The sequence below is a fragment of the Egretta garzetta genome, unplaced genomic scaffold (assembly GCF_000687185.1).
Source record: "Egretta garzetta isolate BGI_Z169 unplaced genomic scaffold, ASM68718v1 scaffold19, whole genome shotgun sequence".
Taxonomy (NCBI): domain Eukaryota; kingdom Metazoa; phylum Chordata; class Aves; order Pelecaniformes; family Ardeidae; genus Egretta; species Egretta garzetta.
In genome coordinates, this window is record NW_009260768.1 from 84308 (window position 1) to 99729 (window position 15422).

The 15422-nt window shown below is 39.7% G+C and overlaps 1 protein-coding gene across 2 annotated transcripts in view; it reads left to right on the top strand.

Annotated features, from left to right (window-relative positions):
- The window catches only part of GNA13 (G protein subunit alpha 13), a 28774-nt gene that overhangs the window by 685 nt on the left and 12667 nt on the right, over positions 1-15422 (top strand). Inside the window, exons 1-2 of one of the 2 annotated variants that reach the window (XM_035901549.1) lie at positions 262-333; positions 905-1131. In XM_035901549.1, coding sequence (XP_035757442.1) covers positions 288-333; positions 905-1131 — 273 coding nt within the window. In that variant the 5' untranslated portion in view covers positions 262-287. Of the gene's footprint in view, positions 1-261; positions 334-904; positions 1132-15422 lie in introns of those variants that run through there. The other variant, XM_035901550.1, reaches the window with a different exon arrangement.

The following is a 15422-nucleotide window of genomic DNA, read 5'->3' on the forward strand; positions in this document are numbered from 1 at the left end:
GTATGATGTTATACAGTCATTTGTTACTACATCTTAATTTCCTTATAACTTTCTTCATGCCTCTACAGTTGCTTATTCTTACTGGATTTTTTTTCCTTTTTATTTTTTCATCAGTAAATTTAGCCCTAAGGATTCATTTCCCTGCATTTCCCTTACCAGCATGATCACAGTGTTTTGTTTTGGTCTTTTTTAAAATCTTGTATAAGAAAGTTTAAAAAGACTCTGTTTCTCCTAGAGAATATTTACCAAAACAACAACAACAAAAAGTATGGGGAAGTCTTTATGTGATGCAACTCCTTCTGCACTTAAGCAGTAAAAAGATCCTTTTTAAAGGTGCTGTGATTTTAGTAAATGTTGTCTTCATATCTCTGAAAACGTTAAAGGCAGTGATAACTCTACAATTAGATATAACTAGATACCAAGTTAATAAGAATACGAAGACTAGGGAACCTTAAAATAGGCTGGCAGATGGTTTAACATCTTCTGAAATAAGCTTTTAAACATACTTCATCTTCTATTCATGCCACGTAAATTTAACGACCGTAGAGTGGCTCTGGAGATCAGAGGGTAGTATAAATATCTCTAAAAGAGTTTGTTTGGTAGCACAGATTGGGGGTTTAGTAATTAAAAATAGCACTTTTTCAAGAGTTAAACGTGCTGTGGATATTATATTGTAGATCATGGCCATGGTTTTCTGATAGCAAGTATCTGAGTGTTGATTTTACCTGAAAATGTAGTGCTTTGGGTCGATTTTTCAGAAGCTTTCTGCTTTCCTACAGAGTGGATAGTCCTATTGAGCTTTGTACAGAGTAAGTGCATTGTTTGAACCTTTGCAGATTTGTAGGCTAGTGAAATAGTAGACGCTGCGAAACTCTAATTGCAATGCTCTTTCATGTTGTTAAAGGTGTGAGAGTCCTGGTAGATGCCAGAGAGAAACTTCATATCCCTTGGGGAGATCCCGCTAACCAGAGTAACGGAGACACGATGATGGCTTTTGATACCCGGTCAGTCATGGTGGTGCAAGGCATGGTGGAGACGGCAGTTTTTTTACAGTACCTTCCAGCCATAAGAGCTCTATGGGCGGATAGTGGTATCCAGCACGCATACGACAGACGCAGAGAATTCCAGCTGGTAAGATTTGTCTTTCAGTGTGTTTAATTGAGTGTGTGTGATTCTTGTTCCTGCGTTGCTTTCCAGTAAAACACTGGTCAAGCGGCCTCCTTATGGATCTTAAGCATTTTTGAATGGTAGATAGTTACACTGAGGTATTGCAAACAGATGCATTTAGCTCCTTCCCCTCCCCTTTTTTTAAAAACAAGAATAATAAAGAGCTTCTGACATAATTGTCCTCATTTCATATGTGAGAAAACTGTTATAGAGGGCTTTCATGTTTTGTAACAAAGCTAGTATCTGTGTAGTGTTTTTACCACGGGATTATTTTTACCTTTCATTAACTGGTGCATCGACTTAAAAAAAATTATTTGCAATAAAGGGAAGCTTAATAGTAATGTGATTTTTTTTTTTTAAGAGAAGATGTGCATGGGTTAATGAGAAGAATTTAAAACCCACTTAAAACCTACTCCCTTCTGTATTCCAATTTGAGCAATCTAGCAAACATTCCCTCTGTATACTTCCTGTTTAATTTTAAATGTCTGTGTTAATGCTCGTAAAATGAGATTTTTGTTATATTAAAATTCTCAGCTGAAGATGGAGTATACAGTTCAATAGTGGGGTTGGAAAGGAAAAAGAAACATGTCTGGATCCTTGAGCTGGAGCTTTAACTGTCTGCAACAGCTGAAGTCCCTTTGCTCCATTTCTGTGCAGATGCTGCAAAAGGAAATGAATTTAAGTTAAATTTGCTGTTTACTGGTTCGCAGACTTGTGTACTAAATGCCAGTGGCATAGGGTTTTATGGGGTTGAGAACCTTAAAATAGATTAAATCTGTTCTTGTAGGTCTCTTAAACCTAAGTGGCTTTGTGTTTTTTATGTCTTAAAAATAACCTTTGTGTTAATGTGAATCTGAACAATAGCTGATGTCTCCCGTTGAGCTATTATGAATGGTTGTGTAATCATACTCTCACTTAAACAGGTTGTGTAAATACTCTATAAATATGTATTGCCCCGATCATGGAATGTTGTCTTGAGATTGCGGAATGGGCAGGTGCTCGAGTAGCCTATCACCTGCCCAGCCTAGTGCTGAGCTATGAAAACAAGTTTCTAATGAGACCTGTTTGCTCCTTGCATTTTGCCTTCAAAGTGGTCATAAAAGGGTAATTGCTCTGTTGCAGTCAAGATCCTCTTCTGGTGCAGATGTGACTTCTGCTGATGTAATTGCTGTGCTGATCTGTTTTAAAATTTGTTAAATATAACTGTTTTGTCTTTGATTAGGCATGTTAGTGATTTCAGGCTAAGTAGTAAAGGAGAAGGGAGCTATTGCTTATGCCAATTCTGTTGTCTAGAGTCTCTAAGAAGTAGGTTCTTTCCATAACTGAAGCATATGCGGAGTTTCACTTTGAGTAGGATTTGAAGAATGTGTTCTTCTGAGTCCGACAGAAAAAAGCCTGTTGCTTTCTTTTGGAAATCCCTAAATCTTTATTAAGAGTTCTCTGCAAAAAAAAAAAAAAAAAGTGGAACATGTGTTTTAGGCAGAACTCAACAATTATTTTAAGTGCTCTTAATAGTTGAGTACTGTCCCAATTTTTGAAAGTAAGGTAACTGCTTTATTTATACTTACATGGCTTTATTTCCTAAATCCTTTCAAAATCTCAGCCCAAGATATTTATGCCAAGTTATAAACATTAAAAAAAAAAAAAAAAAGTGGAATGATGTCATTGATTTGAGTGCAAACAGTGTGATCAGTGCTGGCCAAGTGCGAAGTCTCGGCTTTACCTCGGTAAGCTTCCAGCTTAAGTTATGACAGAGCTCCATGTGGGCGGCAGAATGGCGGAACACCCCTGAAAGCAGTACGTATTTTTGCCGTACCTGCTGACAGGATCTGTAGAAGAGCGTTCAGAGAGTTTAGATAATGTGCTGTAATATGGAAGGAAGACACAAATGGTTAAGGAGGGAGTGACGGGCATACCCGAGTCAGGAGGTAGAGCAGGGGGAAGTTGGAAGAGACGCAGACAGTTCAGTTGTGTCGACTGCTGCCTCTCGAAGTAAGGCTTCAAGACTGAAAATTGTTAGTGTGGTAGAATGGAGAATAAGAGGTGTTCAGTACTGTTCTACTTCCAGTTCAACTGCTTGTGGCAAAAAATGCAATGAAAGGAGAGATACCAGCAATCATTAGATGAGTAGGAGAGGGGAAAAGTGGCATAAAAAAGTGGAAAATGCTGGGACTGAGCATGGTAGAAGAGTATGATTTGGCTGTATATGCTCTAGGTTCTTTTCAGGCTGTTGAGTGAGTCCAACTTTTTTCACTGGACCAAGTTTGACACTGCACTGGAAAACATGGTTCATATTAAGATAGGACAGGCAGGAATACTGGGAAAGTATTGTTTGTCATGGGAATAGGACGCTTTGGGGCAAAGGTAGAAGTGAGCAAATGAAGAACAGGGCAGTGATGGATAAGGACTGTCAAAAATGTCAAAATTTACATAGAAATTCTGGAGGCAAGGAAGCAAGGCTGTGTAGTTCTAGAAGCCGTTTGTAGCTTGGGCAGATAGGAAGTACAGAGAAAGAGGGTTTAAGGTTAAAGTTTTTGCATGTATATGGTTAAAAGTGAAAGGTACATGTACATTTGTGAGGGGTCATTGAGCTGTTCTTGCTTTTTTTGTTTTTCTCCATCATCATTCACTTACAATGTCAGAAATGATGCTAGGAGCCTAAAGAAACAATGTGGTCTTTTTATAGCAGCACGAGAGGGGGAAAAAACAGAACTTGGTTGTATTTTAATGGAATTAGAAATCAGCATTTCCATGCCTAGTTCATTGGAATGTCCTTCCTCATTTTGTTAACTTAAGTGGTCATGGGGGTAGTTAATATGATTTATTTTCCTTGGTATAAAAACAGGGGCCTTCTGGCCACTAACAACAGTATTTATGAAAATTCATTAGTTCACACGTGTAGTGCTTTAAAACTGGAAAGAGCTAATTACAGCTTAGAATGATATATGCCACTTCAGTACTTCTCGGGTGGTTAATATTATAATCCCTCAAATTTTATTACAAACCAGAGTCACTCAGGCGACAGTTCCACTAACACGGTTAACTAAAGACTATTTTGGCTCTCTAGCTTAGTCCAGTTCCTGTAACTTACACTTAGGATTCTGGTCATCCTCAAGCTTTCTCTCCTTCATCTACCAAGCTTATTTCTCCTACGGCCTCCAGTCAGTTGGATTAGTTAGGGAGTTAGTCTGTATCAGCCTAATGCTTTCTGACGTCTCATTAACATTGCAGATTTCTCATTGCAAGTTGATTTCCGGTAAAAATCTCCTGAGATGACCTGGATAAACACACCCCTTATCTGAATTCTACAACATGCAAACTGATTTAACTAGACATTTCCTAGCTTTTATATTTATACTCGTGAGGTATTCGATCGTGCGGTCGTAAAGGTTGGCTGTTCTCGTTGAGATTTGCTTTGAGGCACTGGTGCTGAGTTCCTAGTAACGCCGAGGAAAGCACTTCTGTGTACGAGTACCGAGAGTACCGTTGTACGCTGCCTCTCACTTCAGTGCGTTTGCTGTGAACTTGCATTTCTTGAATTTGCTGCGAGAGTCATTAACAGCGAAGCATTTTGAAGTAGTCTCCAGGGGTCTTCTAATTGTCTGAGAATGGAAAAGTGGGATGACAGCCGAGTTGCTCAGATGCACGATAAGCTTTGAACGTGTTAAAGGTTTGTTCTTGTTAAAGATAACTTTTGGGTGGGTTTGGATGTTTGCTACCAGTAATTGATCTTCAGATAGATATTCTGCCCTGCTTGCAAATTACACTGAATGCTGGTTTGGGTTGTTTTTTTTTTATGCCACAAACGTGCAGTGCGCAAGGGGCAGCGATGACACTTTATTCAGTCTGCATTTGCAGACACACACGATACAGTAAGGATGATAGGATATGCATTTACCTCTGGATCCTGTTTACTTCTGTGACATGTCTGCAAGTGCTAGATCAGATTATAGAAGACAGGAAAAGGCGTGTTCAGCTTGAAGTTCTACTGCTAGTTTTGCTGCAGCCTCTCCGTAGCATTTTTCTATCGCAGACTAGTATTTTTGGAGAGTGTTGATCCGTTTACTGGAAGATTGTATTTTATATTATTTTGGTTGGGCTCTTCTGGGTTCTGTCTCTGAATATTGGTGAGGCTGTCGTATACACAAGAACATTAAATTAGGTGTACTGGAGATAGTGAGTCCTCAAATGGCCACTGCAAAGTATTAGCAAAATTTATCAGTCTTTCAGGTGCATAGGCAGCGTGTCCTTGAAATGTGCTTGATTACAGAGTAGTGATCCTGCGGAGGTCAGTGGCGTATGAAGCCAGACTAGGCTGCCAGACGCTGAGGTCTTGCTCGAGTGTGGCTGCCCATCTTACGAAACGGTTGTGAGGTTAGGACTTCAGCATCCCTTTGAGGTCACAAGTGTAGAACCTGGAAAAAGAGTATTTTGCCTGTCATTCATTATATTTGTCACCATATTTGTGACACTGAATTTCAGAAGCCTTTGGCCCTCTGTAATGTGTTGGATATTCCTCTCAGTATTCATCCTCTGCAACCTCCCCACACCCCTAAGTAAGGGGTAGAGATGCCTTTCCCAATTCTCTTCTCCAGATCTCCTTTTGGTTCTGGGATTAGGGATTTGTTGTCCTGCTCTGTTTCTCCTTGAAGTATGTAGGTGGTGGTTCTATGGAGATGTGCTTGAGTGCATAAACTGTCGGTAGGAAGTTTCTCAGGCTGATTGAAGAATCCTCTTCGTTACAGATGTGAGATCCAATCACCCGGTGTTTCTGTAAACATGTGCATTGACATTTGGGCACCTAATCATCCAATTCAGAGTTACGTTATTTTAAATACAATGTTGTAATTACACTGAATATTGCTTACATTTTTGTGGGGAAAACCAAAAGGCTGCTGCTTTGTGTTGAAATATGAACTATTTTCCCCTCTTTCCCCAATCGATAGGTCTGCCAAACATGAAATGACAGGATGGCATATGTGCAGTGAGTATGACTCCTTAAAGCCCTTGGAAAGGTTAGAGCTACTTGCCATCTTTTGGTCTTTATGTGGAAAGAATTTATCACAGCTTGTTGCTATAACTGTGGAGAGAAAAGTTCTTTACAAATGAGTCGTTCGTATCCTCAGAAAAGACTCAAGGTTCTTAAGGATTTGCTGGTTTTCCTGCCCCAATGACAAGATAATGCTGGCTTTGAGTTTGTATTAATAAGGCTCCATGTAGGGATTAACACTCGCGTCAAACAAAAAGGAGGCCTAAGTTTTCTTATTCGTGTTCTGTGGCCAGAAACCCTTCAGTGTGTATACTAGTGCTTTGGTGATAGGGATTGACCATAATATTTTAATTGAGCTGAATGATCTTCAGGTGAACTTTCATGCTAATGTAACACAAAGTGTTTATTGTTTTCCAGATTGGGTTGAGGAGTTCTGTTTCAGCCTCTGTGAGTTGCTGTGCTTTGAAAGGCTGTTTCTGGGGCTGCTTTCTTCCCTTTCCACCATTCTCCCTTTCCTGCCTGCTGACCCTTCTTGGTGGTGGTGAAATATTGAAGTGTTTGGAGAACAGTGGTCTTGTATTGCCAATTGATAGTGCAAGCTGGTCTGGTTTTACTGAAACACGCCTTTGCCATTATTTTTTTCTGAATGTTACTCTCTTTCGTTTTTGTTACTATTTTTTTAAGCACAGGTGTGTCTTTTTTGTTACTATTATTTTTAAGCACAGGTGTGGCTCTGGATCGAAAGGGCTTTCAGTGGGAGCTGTCCTGATGTGGGCATGTTATCCCAGCACACATGTGCCAGACAGAAGCATGCCAAGTTGCCTTCCCACCAAGAATGCTAGCAACTTTTTGGAGGCCTGTGCACTACACTTAGGTTGTACAAGTGTTATCTTTTCTGTGTGGTTTCAGTGCAACCTTTGAGGATGGAATTCTTAATTCAAACTCGATCCAGATATTTGTTTATGGGGAACCACCACTTTTACAATGCGAACTTTGACGATACAGTGTGGGAGCAGAGTGATGTGTTCTTATACATACTCTGTCTTGACAAGCTATGTCATACTGATTATCGCGTGCCTTAGTTTCCTAAATGTTTTGTTGCAGAAGGCTAAAAGGTGACCTACTTTCTGCAAAAATTGGGATTTCTATAACTGAGCCTTGATTAAATAAAGGTGAAATATAAGTGTCCTTCTGAATATGCTGTGCATGTCAGCAACCTCTGAAAAGTTCAGCGGAAGAGAATTTCTCAGCCTTTCACACGATCTCAATGTGTGAACCTGTTCTCAGCAGATTGTTTTAAATTGGTGCAAATGCATTAGATGAGCTTTTGCTGCTTCTGCAGTTTACAGCGTAGCGTGAGAGCTTGGTACAAACATTCGTTCAGAGCCCTTTTCTTTGCTGGCTACTGACCTGCAAGATGCTACACGTTAGTACCTGTAGAAATGTCTCATTACATTACTTCACAGGATTTAAATGTAGCACTGGCTACACCATTCTGTGTCCATTTAGAAATGACTTACTAAATATAAGCCCAATCTGCACTACAAAGTCCCAGTATTCGTAGCTGTCAGCAAATCTCCATGCTGGCAAAACATGTGGTATGAATGCCGCTGTGATCTTCCATCTCTATAGGTGAAATTAATTTTGCACCTGAGGCAAAGAATATGGAGTGATCTTTTTTCATATGTAAATAGGGGATCCTTTAGGATTAAGGTGCGATGCCAGGGGCAGTGTTGATTTGTGCTGCTGTTCCCTAATTTGAGCTTACTGTAACTAGCCTTAGAGGCTAGTTGAGTCTGCTCTCACTGAGCACATACTACACTCAGGTTGTGTTTGGATGTCTGTTTTGGCTGTCTTTATTGACCTAAACTTCAGATGATGATAAATGCTATTTATATGTTCTGGGTTCATGCTGTACTTCTTATGCAGAACTAGCAAAGTAGTAGGAAACTTCAGCTTGTGGTAGCTGAGGAAGTTGCCTAAGAAAATGTGAGAAAACGTAAGTGCAGCTGACTTACTACGTAAGAAAAGCAATTGAATAACTGCACTAGTGTCACATAGAAATCAAGATAATCTCCATGCCAGCATTGTGTCTACTAGCACTTTTTTTTTTTGGTAAGTATCTAAATTTACCACAAATGCAAGAAGTTCAGAAGGTACAGAGCCTGCCCTTTTGCAGAACAGTGAGCTGTATCACTGACGAGTGGATACCAAGTGGTATCTTGTATTGCTCTGGAATACGAAGCCTTTGTTTATATCTTAAAGATGAATAAATGGCTCATAGAATGGAGTATTAGATAACTTGGCAGCCTCAAACAATAAATTTATTTCATCCAAATAAAAATCTCTGAATAATCCTAGAGACTAACCCTTATACTCTCCAGCTCTTCTACTCTACAACCAAAGTAGTTTGACAGGTTGAATTTAAATGGTGAATAAAGAAAATATGTAAGACTATGTCAGCAGCAAAAGAAGGTCCTAAATTATTTCAGTTATCTTCTTCACTTGCCTGAGTGCATCAACAATAAATACCAGGTAATACAGATGGGAAAGTTGAGGAATTTTGAATATAGAAAATACCCTGAATTCTTTGTCGTGACAGTAACTTACAACTTCGACTATTACAGAGAAGAAAATTTTTGGACTGTAATAGGCAGTGAGCTGACTTCTACAGCCCTTAATTCACTGTACCACGCTGCACGCTTCTCCATCATGGTCATCTGTGCCTTAAATGTTTTCCCAGTATCTTACAGTCTCCTCAGTTAAAATAACTGGAATATCATGCTCCTCTTCAGTGGCTTAACCACGGAACTGAAAAGACCCCAAATTCTTTCTACAGATGAGAGGTACAGGAATGCGTAATCACACATGAGTTTCTGTATCTTTCTTTTGTTTAGTGATGCTGGAGAAATCATTTTAAACAAACCGATGGGAGTCTCGGCAGACTGCCTGGAAGCACTTCTCACTGGGCACATGATGGTATTTGATCACCCGCTGGTGACCAAATAAAGAGGATGTAGAATTTCCAGGCGAGGAAACACAGTGCACTGACACCATCTGTAATTCAAAATATCTACACAAAATTGTGTGTGTGTAGGGGGGAGGAAATCAGTGCAGGATGATCTACTGAAATTTTACATGTGGGTGGTATTGGGACCTTTAGCTGTTTTCACTAGCAAAGAGTTACATAGTTGCTCTGGTAATTAATTTCTAGGTTTTCTATTTTTAGTTCATTTCTTGTATGAAATTCTACAAGCGATGTGAAACGTTTGCAGCCCCTTGGATGTTGCTGCAGTTTGGGGAGCCTTGTGTACTTCAGTGTTACTTTGGGTGCTTTAGACACAGCTTTTACTGATTTTTAGAAACCACTAACGTTCATCTAATGATACACGTAGATCTTCCACAAGACCTAGTAAATTATCCCTGAATCTTGTCAGCTTGTAAGAAGAGCTGATATATTAGTATGTCACTGTTTGCGAACAGAAAAGACAGAACTTAATTGAAATGGATTCTGCTAATTGAGGCAGAGGAAGGAACTAAAAAGCATTTGGTCATCTGGATTTCTCATGAGGCTGAAATAGGAACCAAATGTACTTTAAAACTGAATCCTAGGGATACCAATGCGTGCGCTGCAGTATCTAGTTTAAGGTTCTGCTTTTGAAATGCTGTGATTTAGTTTACAGAGTATGCAGTAATGGGTTTTTCAAGCATCTTAAAGTTCAATATGGCCAGTTTTAGTGCTGGTACGTTTCCACATGCCAAATATTTGTCATGTTTTTAGGAGCCTTTGCCAGTCTTGTACAACTTGAAGCAAGAAAAGCTCTAAATGATGGATGGCAGATTTGCAGACTTACTACTGCTTCAGTGTTAGATTAAATGCAGTTTGAGTTGCAAACACATGAAGTCATGGAGCCAGTGGGTCAGTGCACTGAAAGAAGAGCAAATGTTTACAGTCTGGTTCCAGTCTGTTTTGTGTGCAAAACATCTGAAGTTTATATAGATGCTTCCCAGAGTGTAAATAGTAATTGGGAGGTGGCTTTTTCACCTTGGTCAGTGCATGTTGTCATAGGACTTCTAGGTCTGCGTGTGTGCCGTGACTTGGAAGATTTGTTTCATCAATGAAACTTGAAAATCTTTTGCAAGTATCGGTGTCTTTTCTTTCTGGAAGAGGAGTTTGGAATGTAAATACTTACTGAGGAAGAGAGTAAAGAGGTCTTTCAAGGAAAAAAGTGTACCTGATCTTGTGGACAGCATATCCTACTGTGCTTTCATGGATTAATTTCTGTTCAGGTTCTGGCAAACAGAAGCATCTTCATTAGATGCTCTAGTTCTGCGTGTGTTGTGTCCCATATGCCATATATTGCATTTCTTAACCTGGCTCTGATCTCCAGAAAGGGCTGCAGTAGACTTGAATTCGCTTCCTATTTGGAAGCACTGGTGATCCTAAGGAAAATGACATGCCAGGATAAATGCTGTGTATTCCTAGGGGGTTTGATCGTGGGAAAAAGTCTCAGCAGACTTTTGGGTTTTGCTTTTGAGTTGTACAAACAGAATATCACTTCATACAACTCAAAGCTATGCAGTTTCTTAAAATTCTCAGATGTTTATAGAATATGGCACCCTGGTTTCCAAACAGTCTTTCAGAATTAGTTGAAAATATGCTAAGAGAGTGCCTTGCATGGAAGAAATTCTAGTTCTGTAGGCTTTAATGGAATGCTATTCCATGCCTAAATGCTGTAGTGAATTTTCATATTTTTAAGCAAGTTTTATTAAGAATCTGGCAATTACATCCCTTCTTTAGGAGAAGGAAGGGATACCTAGATAAGAAAAATTAAATTGGATTTATTCCCTCTTAGGAAAGTAATTTAAAACTGGAGTAGTTTGCTCTGTGGTATACTAGTATGTGGATTAAGTTCTGCTTCATGCTTGATCATGTCTTCGTTTCGTTAATTGTGATAGCGTGTTCTACCTGAAACAGTGGAAATGCTCTACTGGTGGGAGAACATCCGAGTCTGAATTGTGTAAGTGAACGAGGCCCTTTGAAGGGTGATGCAGAACTGAATGCGGTGCAAGAAGGACGGACAGCTGATACTGGCACTCTGTTTGGAGTATTTAGTTCCAGACTGGCTCCCGCGTGGCTTGGCTTGCCTCCCCTCTTTCTCTTGCAACTGTTTGGGCACGGCAGCGTAGCAGATGCTCCTGGGTACCCAGCAGCTTGCAGATGCGGCCGGGTAGTTGCAGTGCAAGAGCTCAGGTTGGCGTGCTCTGTCTTCCTTCATTTGTTATCCACATTTTGAGAATTATGGATTAATTGGATTACACGGTAAATAGGGGATAATAGATTAAAGGGATATTATTGTGTTAAAACCCTTCTTAAACCCCCTCACCTTTCTTTGTTAACGCCATTATGCAAGATAAAAATGTCGGTCATGAAATCAACTTTGGGTGACTCCTCCCTTTCTTGGTGCTTTCGTAGCTTCATACTGTTGAGCACCCTTCACCCAGTGTGATCCAGCTGTTCTAAATACAAATTCTGCTCTGCTACCACGAGGTTTTACAAAAGATTTATTTCTATGAGTCAGGATTTCAACCTTTGCTTTTTTTAGGACAGATACTCGGTTTGTGTGACCGAACGCAGGGCAGGTTTCACTTCTACACCGCGTGATGCGGTTCTGATTGCTTTGAAAAAAGTCAAATACGACTCAAGCTGCACGCAGGAAGTGCTGAAAAGAGGAAATAGGGTAATGCTCTCGGAGGTGGGATGAGCTGTGATGCATTTGTGACGTGTATTGGTGGAGAACGGGATTATTTTGTACTCGTCTATGTCTGAAACAATCTTATAAGGAAGTGGCAATTAATCCCAATGTACTTAAATTTTATCTTTGACAATGGGCAGATCAGGTTTAAATGACTATGCAAATGGTTGAGCTGGAGAAAAAGAAACTAGAAGATCCTGAAATGACTGATCTTGGCATATGGTATCTGTGCTTTAGCCCTTTTAAGGCTGGTCCATTAAAGCTTCCGCTGGCAGCAGTGCCATTTTAAAGCGGTTTGCCCTTCCTTCCTAGGGAGGGAGGGATTAGTTTTAACAGGGAGCAGTTGGCTGCTCTGCACATGGCTGCAGTAATGCTCCTGTGGGCATAAATGAGGACCACTTTGTTTTGGCACAAGTGCCAGTTTATGCTGGTTTTAACATAACTTTGGCCATAATTAACACTTAGAGAAAGGAAACCTACTTCTCTCCAGGAAGTGTGTTTTGTGTTAGCATGCTCTCAAATATTTTCACCCAGGCTTGCAGTTTGGTAAGTAAATAAACTGTTGCTTACCTCGCCACTTTTCCCTAAATACCTTCAGTGCCCATATTAAAAATTAGCTATTGTATATACTTACTGTGAACTCCCAAAACACCGCTAATAAAATTGCTGCTTAAACAGCACTGTATCAAGCGTTAGAGCCTAGGAGTGGCAATTGGGAAACAAATTGTTTCCCTTTACCTTAGGAGATACCAAGCAAGTTGCTGAACTGCTGCCATAAAATAGGGAGAGTATCTGGGGTTTAAGTTTAGTTCCTTGAATAAACAAGTTATAGGTATGAATGTGTAGAAGTTTTGTCCTATTCTGTTGACTGGGACATGTTTGAAAGAGGAATCCTCATTGGAAAGCACTGGGAGGAATGACTGGTGAGAGAAGTTAATTTGTAGAAACATGAAAGCTGTGAAGAAACCAAGATTATTTTATGTACCTCAAAGTCTGAGGCCAGGAAAAGAAGCCAAACCAATTCAGTGTCTCGACATAAGACTTGGTTCAACTTCTACTGGTCCAACAACCAAAAGAGTTGTGGTTTTGAGCTCAATAATATAATTAGGGTTAGGTGCATTCATGGCATAAATGTGTCATCTGGATCATCTGCCTCTTTTGTGTAATGTTATGGCCATCCCTCGTTTGGGTGGAGGGGGAGGAGGTTGTAGTGCTCTTTTAATACCTTTCCCACTAGGAAATCTGCATTGATTTGACTAAAACATGTCTCCATTAATTATCTCTGTGCTTACCACTGAAATTTCAGAAGGCATCTGGTGAAACTTCAGTAGCAGCAGTATTGATTTGCAGTCAGTTTTCTTTTGAATCAGCTTGGGACGGGATGTCAAGAAAATAAAGGTTAGAGATTCTTTGCCAGAATCCTCAGATATGGATTTACCTAGATTAAACCTCTAACAGAAAAAAAAATGTACATATTTACATGTATGCTGTAAGGATTACTAGTGGTGTAAGATGCAGAATTTTAAGGCTCTGGTTATTCCTCCATCATCTTCCTTTGAGCTGCTTTTCCCATATTATGGATGGTTTGGTTTGCGGGTCAATTTAGACATGTACATGCCAGCCTAAAAACATTGTAGTTACCTGTTCTTATTTTAAACTAGGCTTTTAAAAAAGCTTTTTTGTTGTTGTTTTTGTTTGTTTGTGGTTTTGTGGGGTTTTTATTAAATAAAATAGGAAATCTTTGTTTCTCTTTTCCCAGAAATTCAAGTAAGGTCAGGAAGGGAAAATGTTCGGTGGTTCCTGCAATTCTAATCTAGAGTTACTAAGTTACATCTCCCATTTTCTTTAAATATCTGATTTATTCTTTCAGATACTTCCACTGAACTTGCAGCCAAACGTAGATGGTTTGATAAATTGTATGCTTCTTTCTTTAAACCTTGTGACAACTAAATCTTTATCTGATGCTTTTTCTCTCTGTCTTTTTTAAGTGATTGCTATTGGAAAAAATGTAGTGTCTATATTCCCCTAGAATAGCTAAAAAGCCATTTGGCTATGCTAAGGTTTCAACAAATCATATTTAGATGGCTGATGTTTTCATGGAAACCAAATAAATTGGTGCCACTTCCTGGGTTTAAAAGATGTGTTCATCTGCTGTGTATTTCATGTACTCTTTCTTTTCCTCCTCCCCCAAAATATTTTTGTGGTTACTTTGCTTTAGGCACAAACTAGCAACATTTTAGACAGTAAATCTTTCTCTGTGCCATGTTTTGTTTATAAACGATAACTAACTGGGTTTACTTCAGATGACTACAGGAGCAGCTACAATACATTATTGTCTTACAGGTAAATGACCGATGTGTGCTGTAATCCTGTCTTTGTAGAAAGAATGCATGACATAAAACTTGAGATATTTCATTGTACGGGCATGAGCAAGAGCAGTTAAAATAAACGCAGTGTTGTAAGGGAAGCTGTTGTTGTAACATCAAGTACCTTGATAATAACATGACTTAGTTGTGTTTCCTTGTTAACCACTTGCATGTTCACGACGTCTTGACTTGCTTCAGTAAGGAACACGAGACTCCAGGAGGCACACAAGCTGTTTTGAATCAGACCTTTATGAAAATGGAATACTTGACAGTTATGAATAAAGTTATTTAACAGTCAACTTCCTGTGGTTTACATGCATTTCTGAATCGGGAGGAGGCTGAAGTGCTGCAGCTGAGATGTCTATACTCCATCTGAACAAAAAAGGGGCAAGTTCTACGAGCAATCAAAGTGATTGCTTAAAATCTGATATTCTGGTAGGATTTATTTTAATATTGTATTAAAAGAGCAAAAGCGCAGTCACCTAACACTGGAAGATCTCTGAAGCGAATGTGTCGGCCGTTCGTTCTGTTGTATTGGGGTGTGTTCAAGAAGTTTACTTTATCGCAGTATGTCAGCATGCATGAGAGAAATGTGCCCAAGCCTGTGTTTGACTTTGTCACTTCTATTGGCATCTTTGGGCCTGTGCTTTAAGTAGAAGGAAGCGGTTGGGGGACGAGTAAGGCTCAGTGGTATGGTTCCTGCAGTGTGACAGGATCACTGGTAACCTTCAACCTCACTTGAGAAGCTTGCCAGTTCAGAACTGTTCAACTGTAAAAATGACTTTAAAGGGTTCACCTGCATTTGAAAAAAACCCAGTAGTTCATCTGTGACTAATTTAAGACCTTCACATCACTATATCTTTTTTTTTTTTACTAGATCTTTAATTTAAATTTCCATTGTATGTGCTCACAGAACATGTCTGTGAAGATGAGAATGTAATGGAGAATGATATTTAATGGGGGTAGATCCTGCAGCTTCCGTCACCTATCGATTTTGTCATTGGCCTGGCTCCTTTGTGGCACGACGGCAGCAGACTGACTGCTGTCACAGCCACGTGGCAGGGGCTGGACACGGTGAGCCACGCTGGAGTTAGTGAGGCAGAGGGGGGGAAACCCAGTTTCTTTTTTCTAGTCATCTAGGGT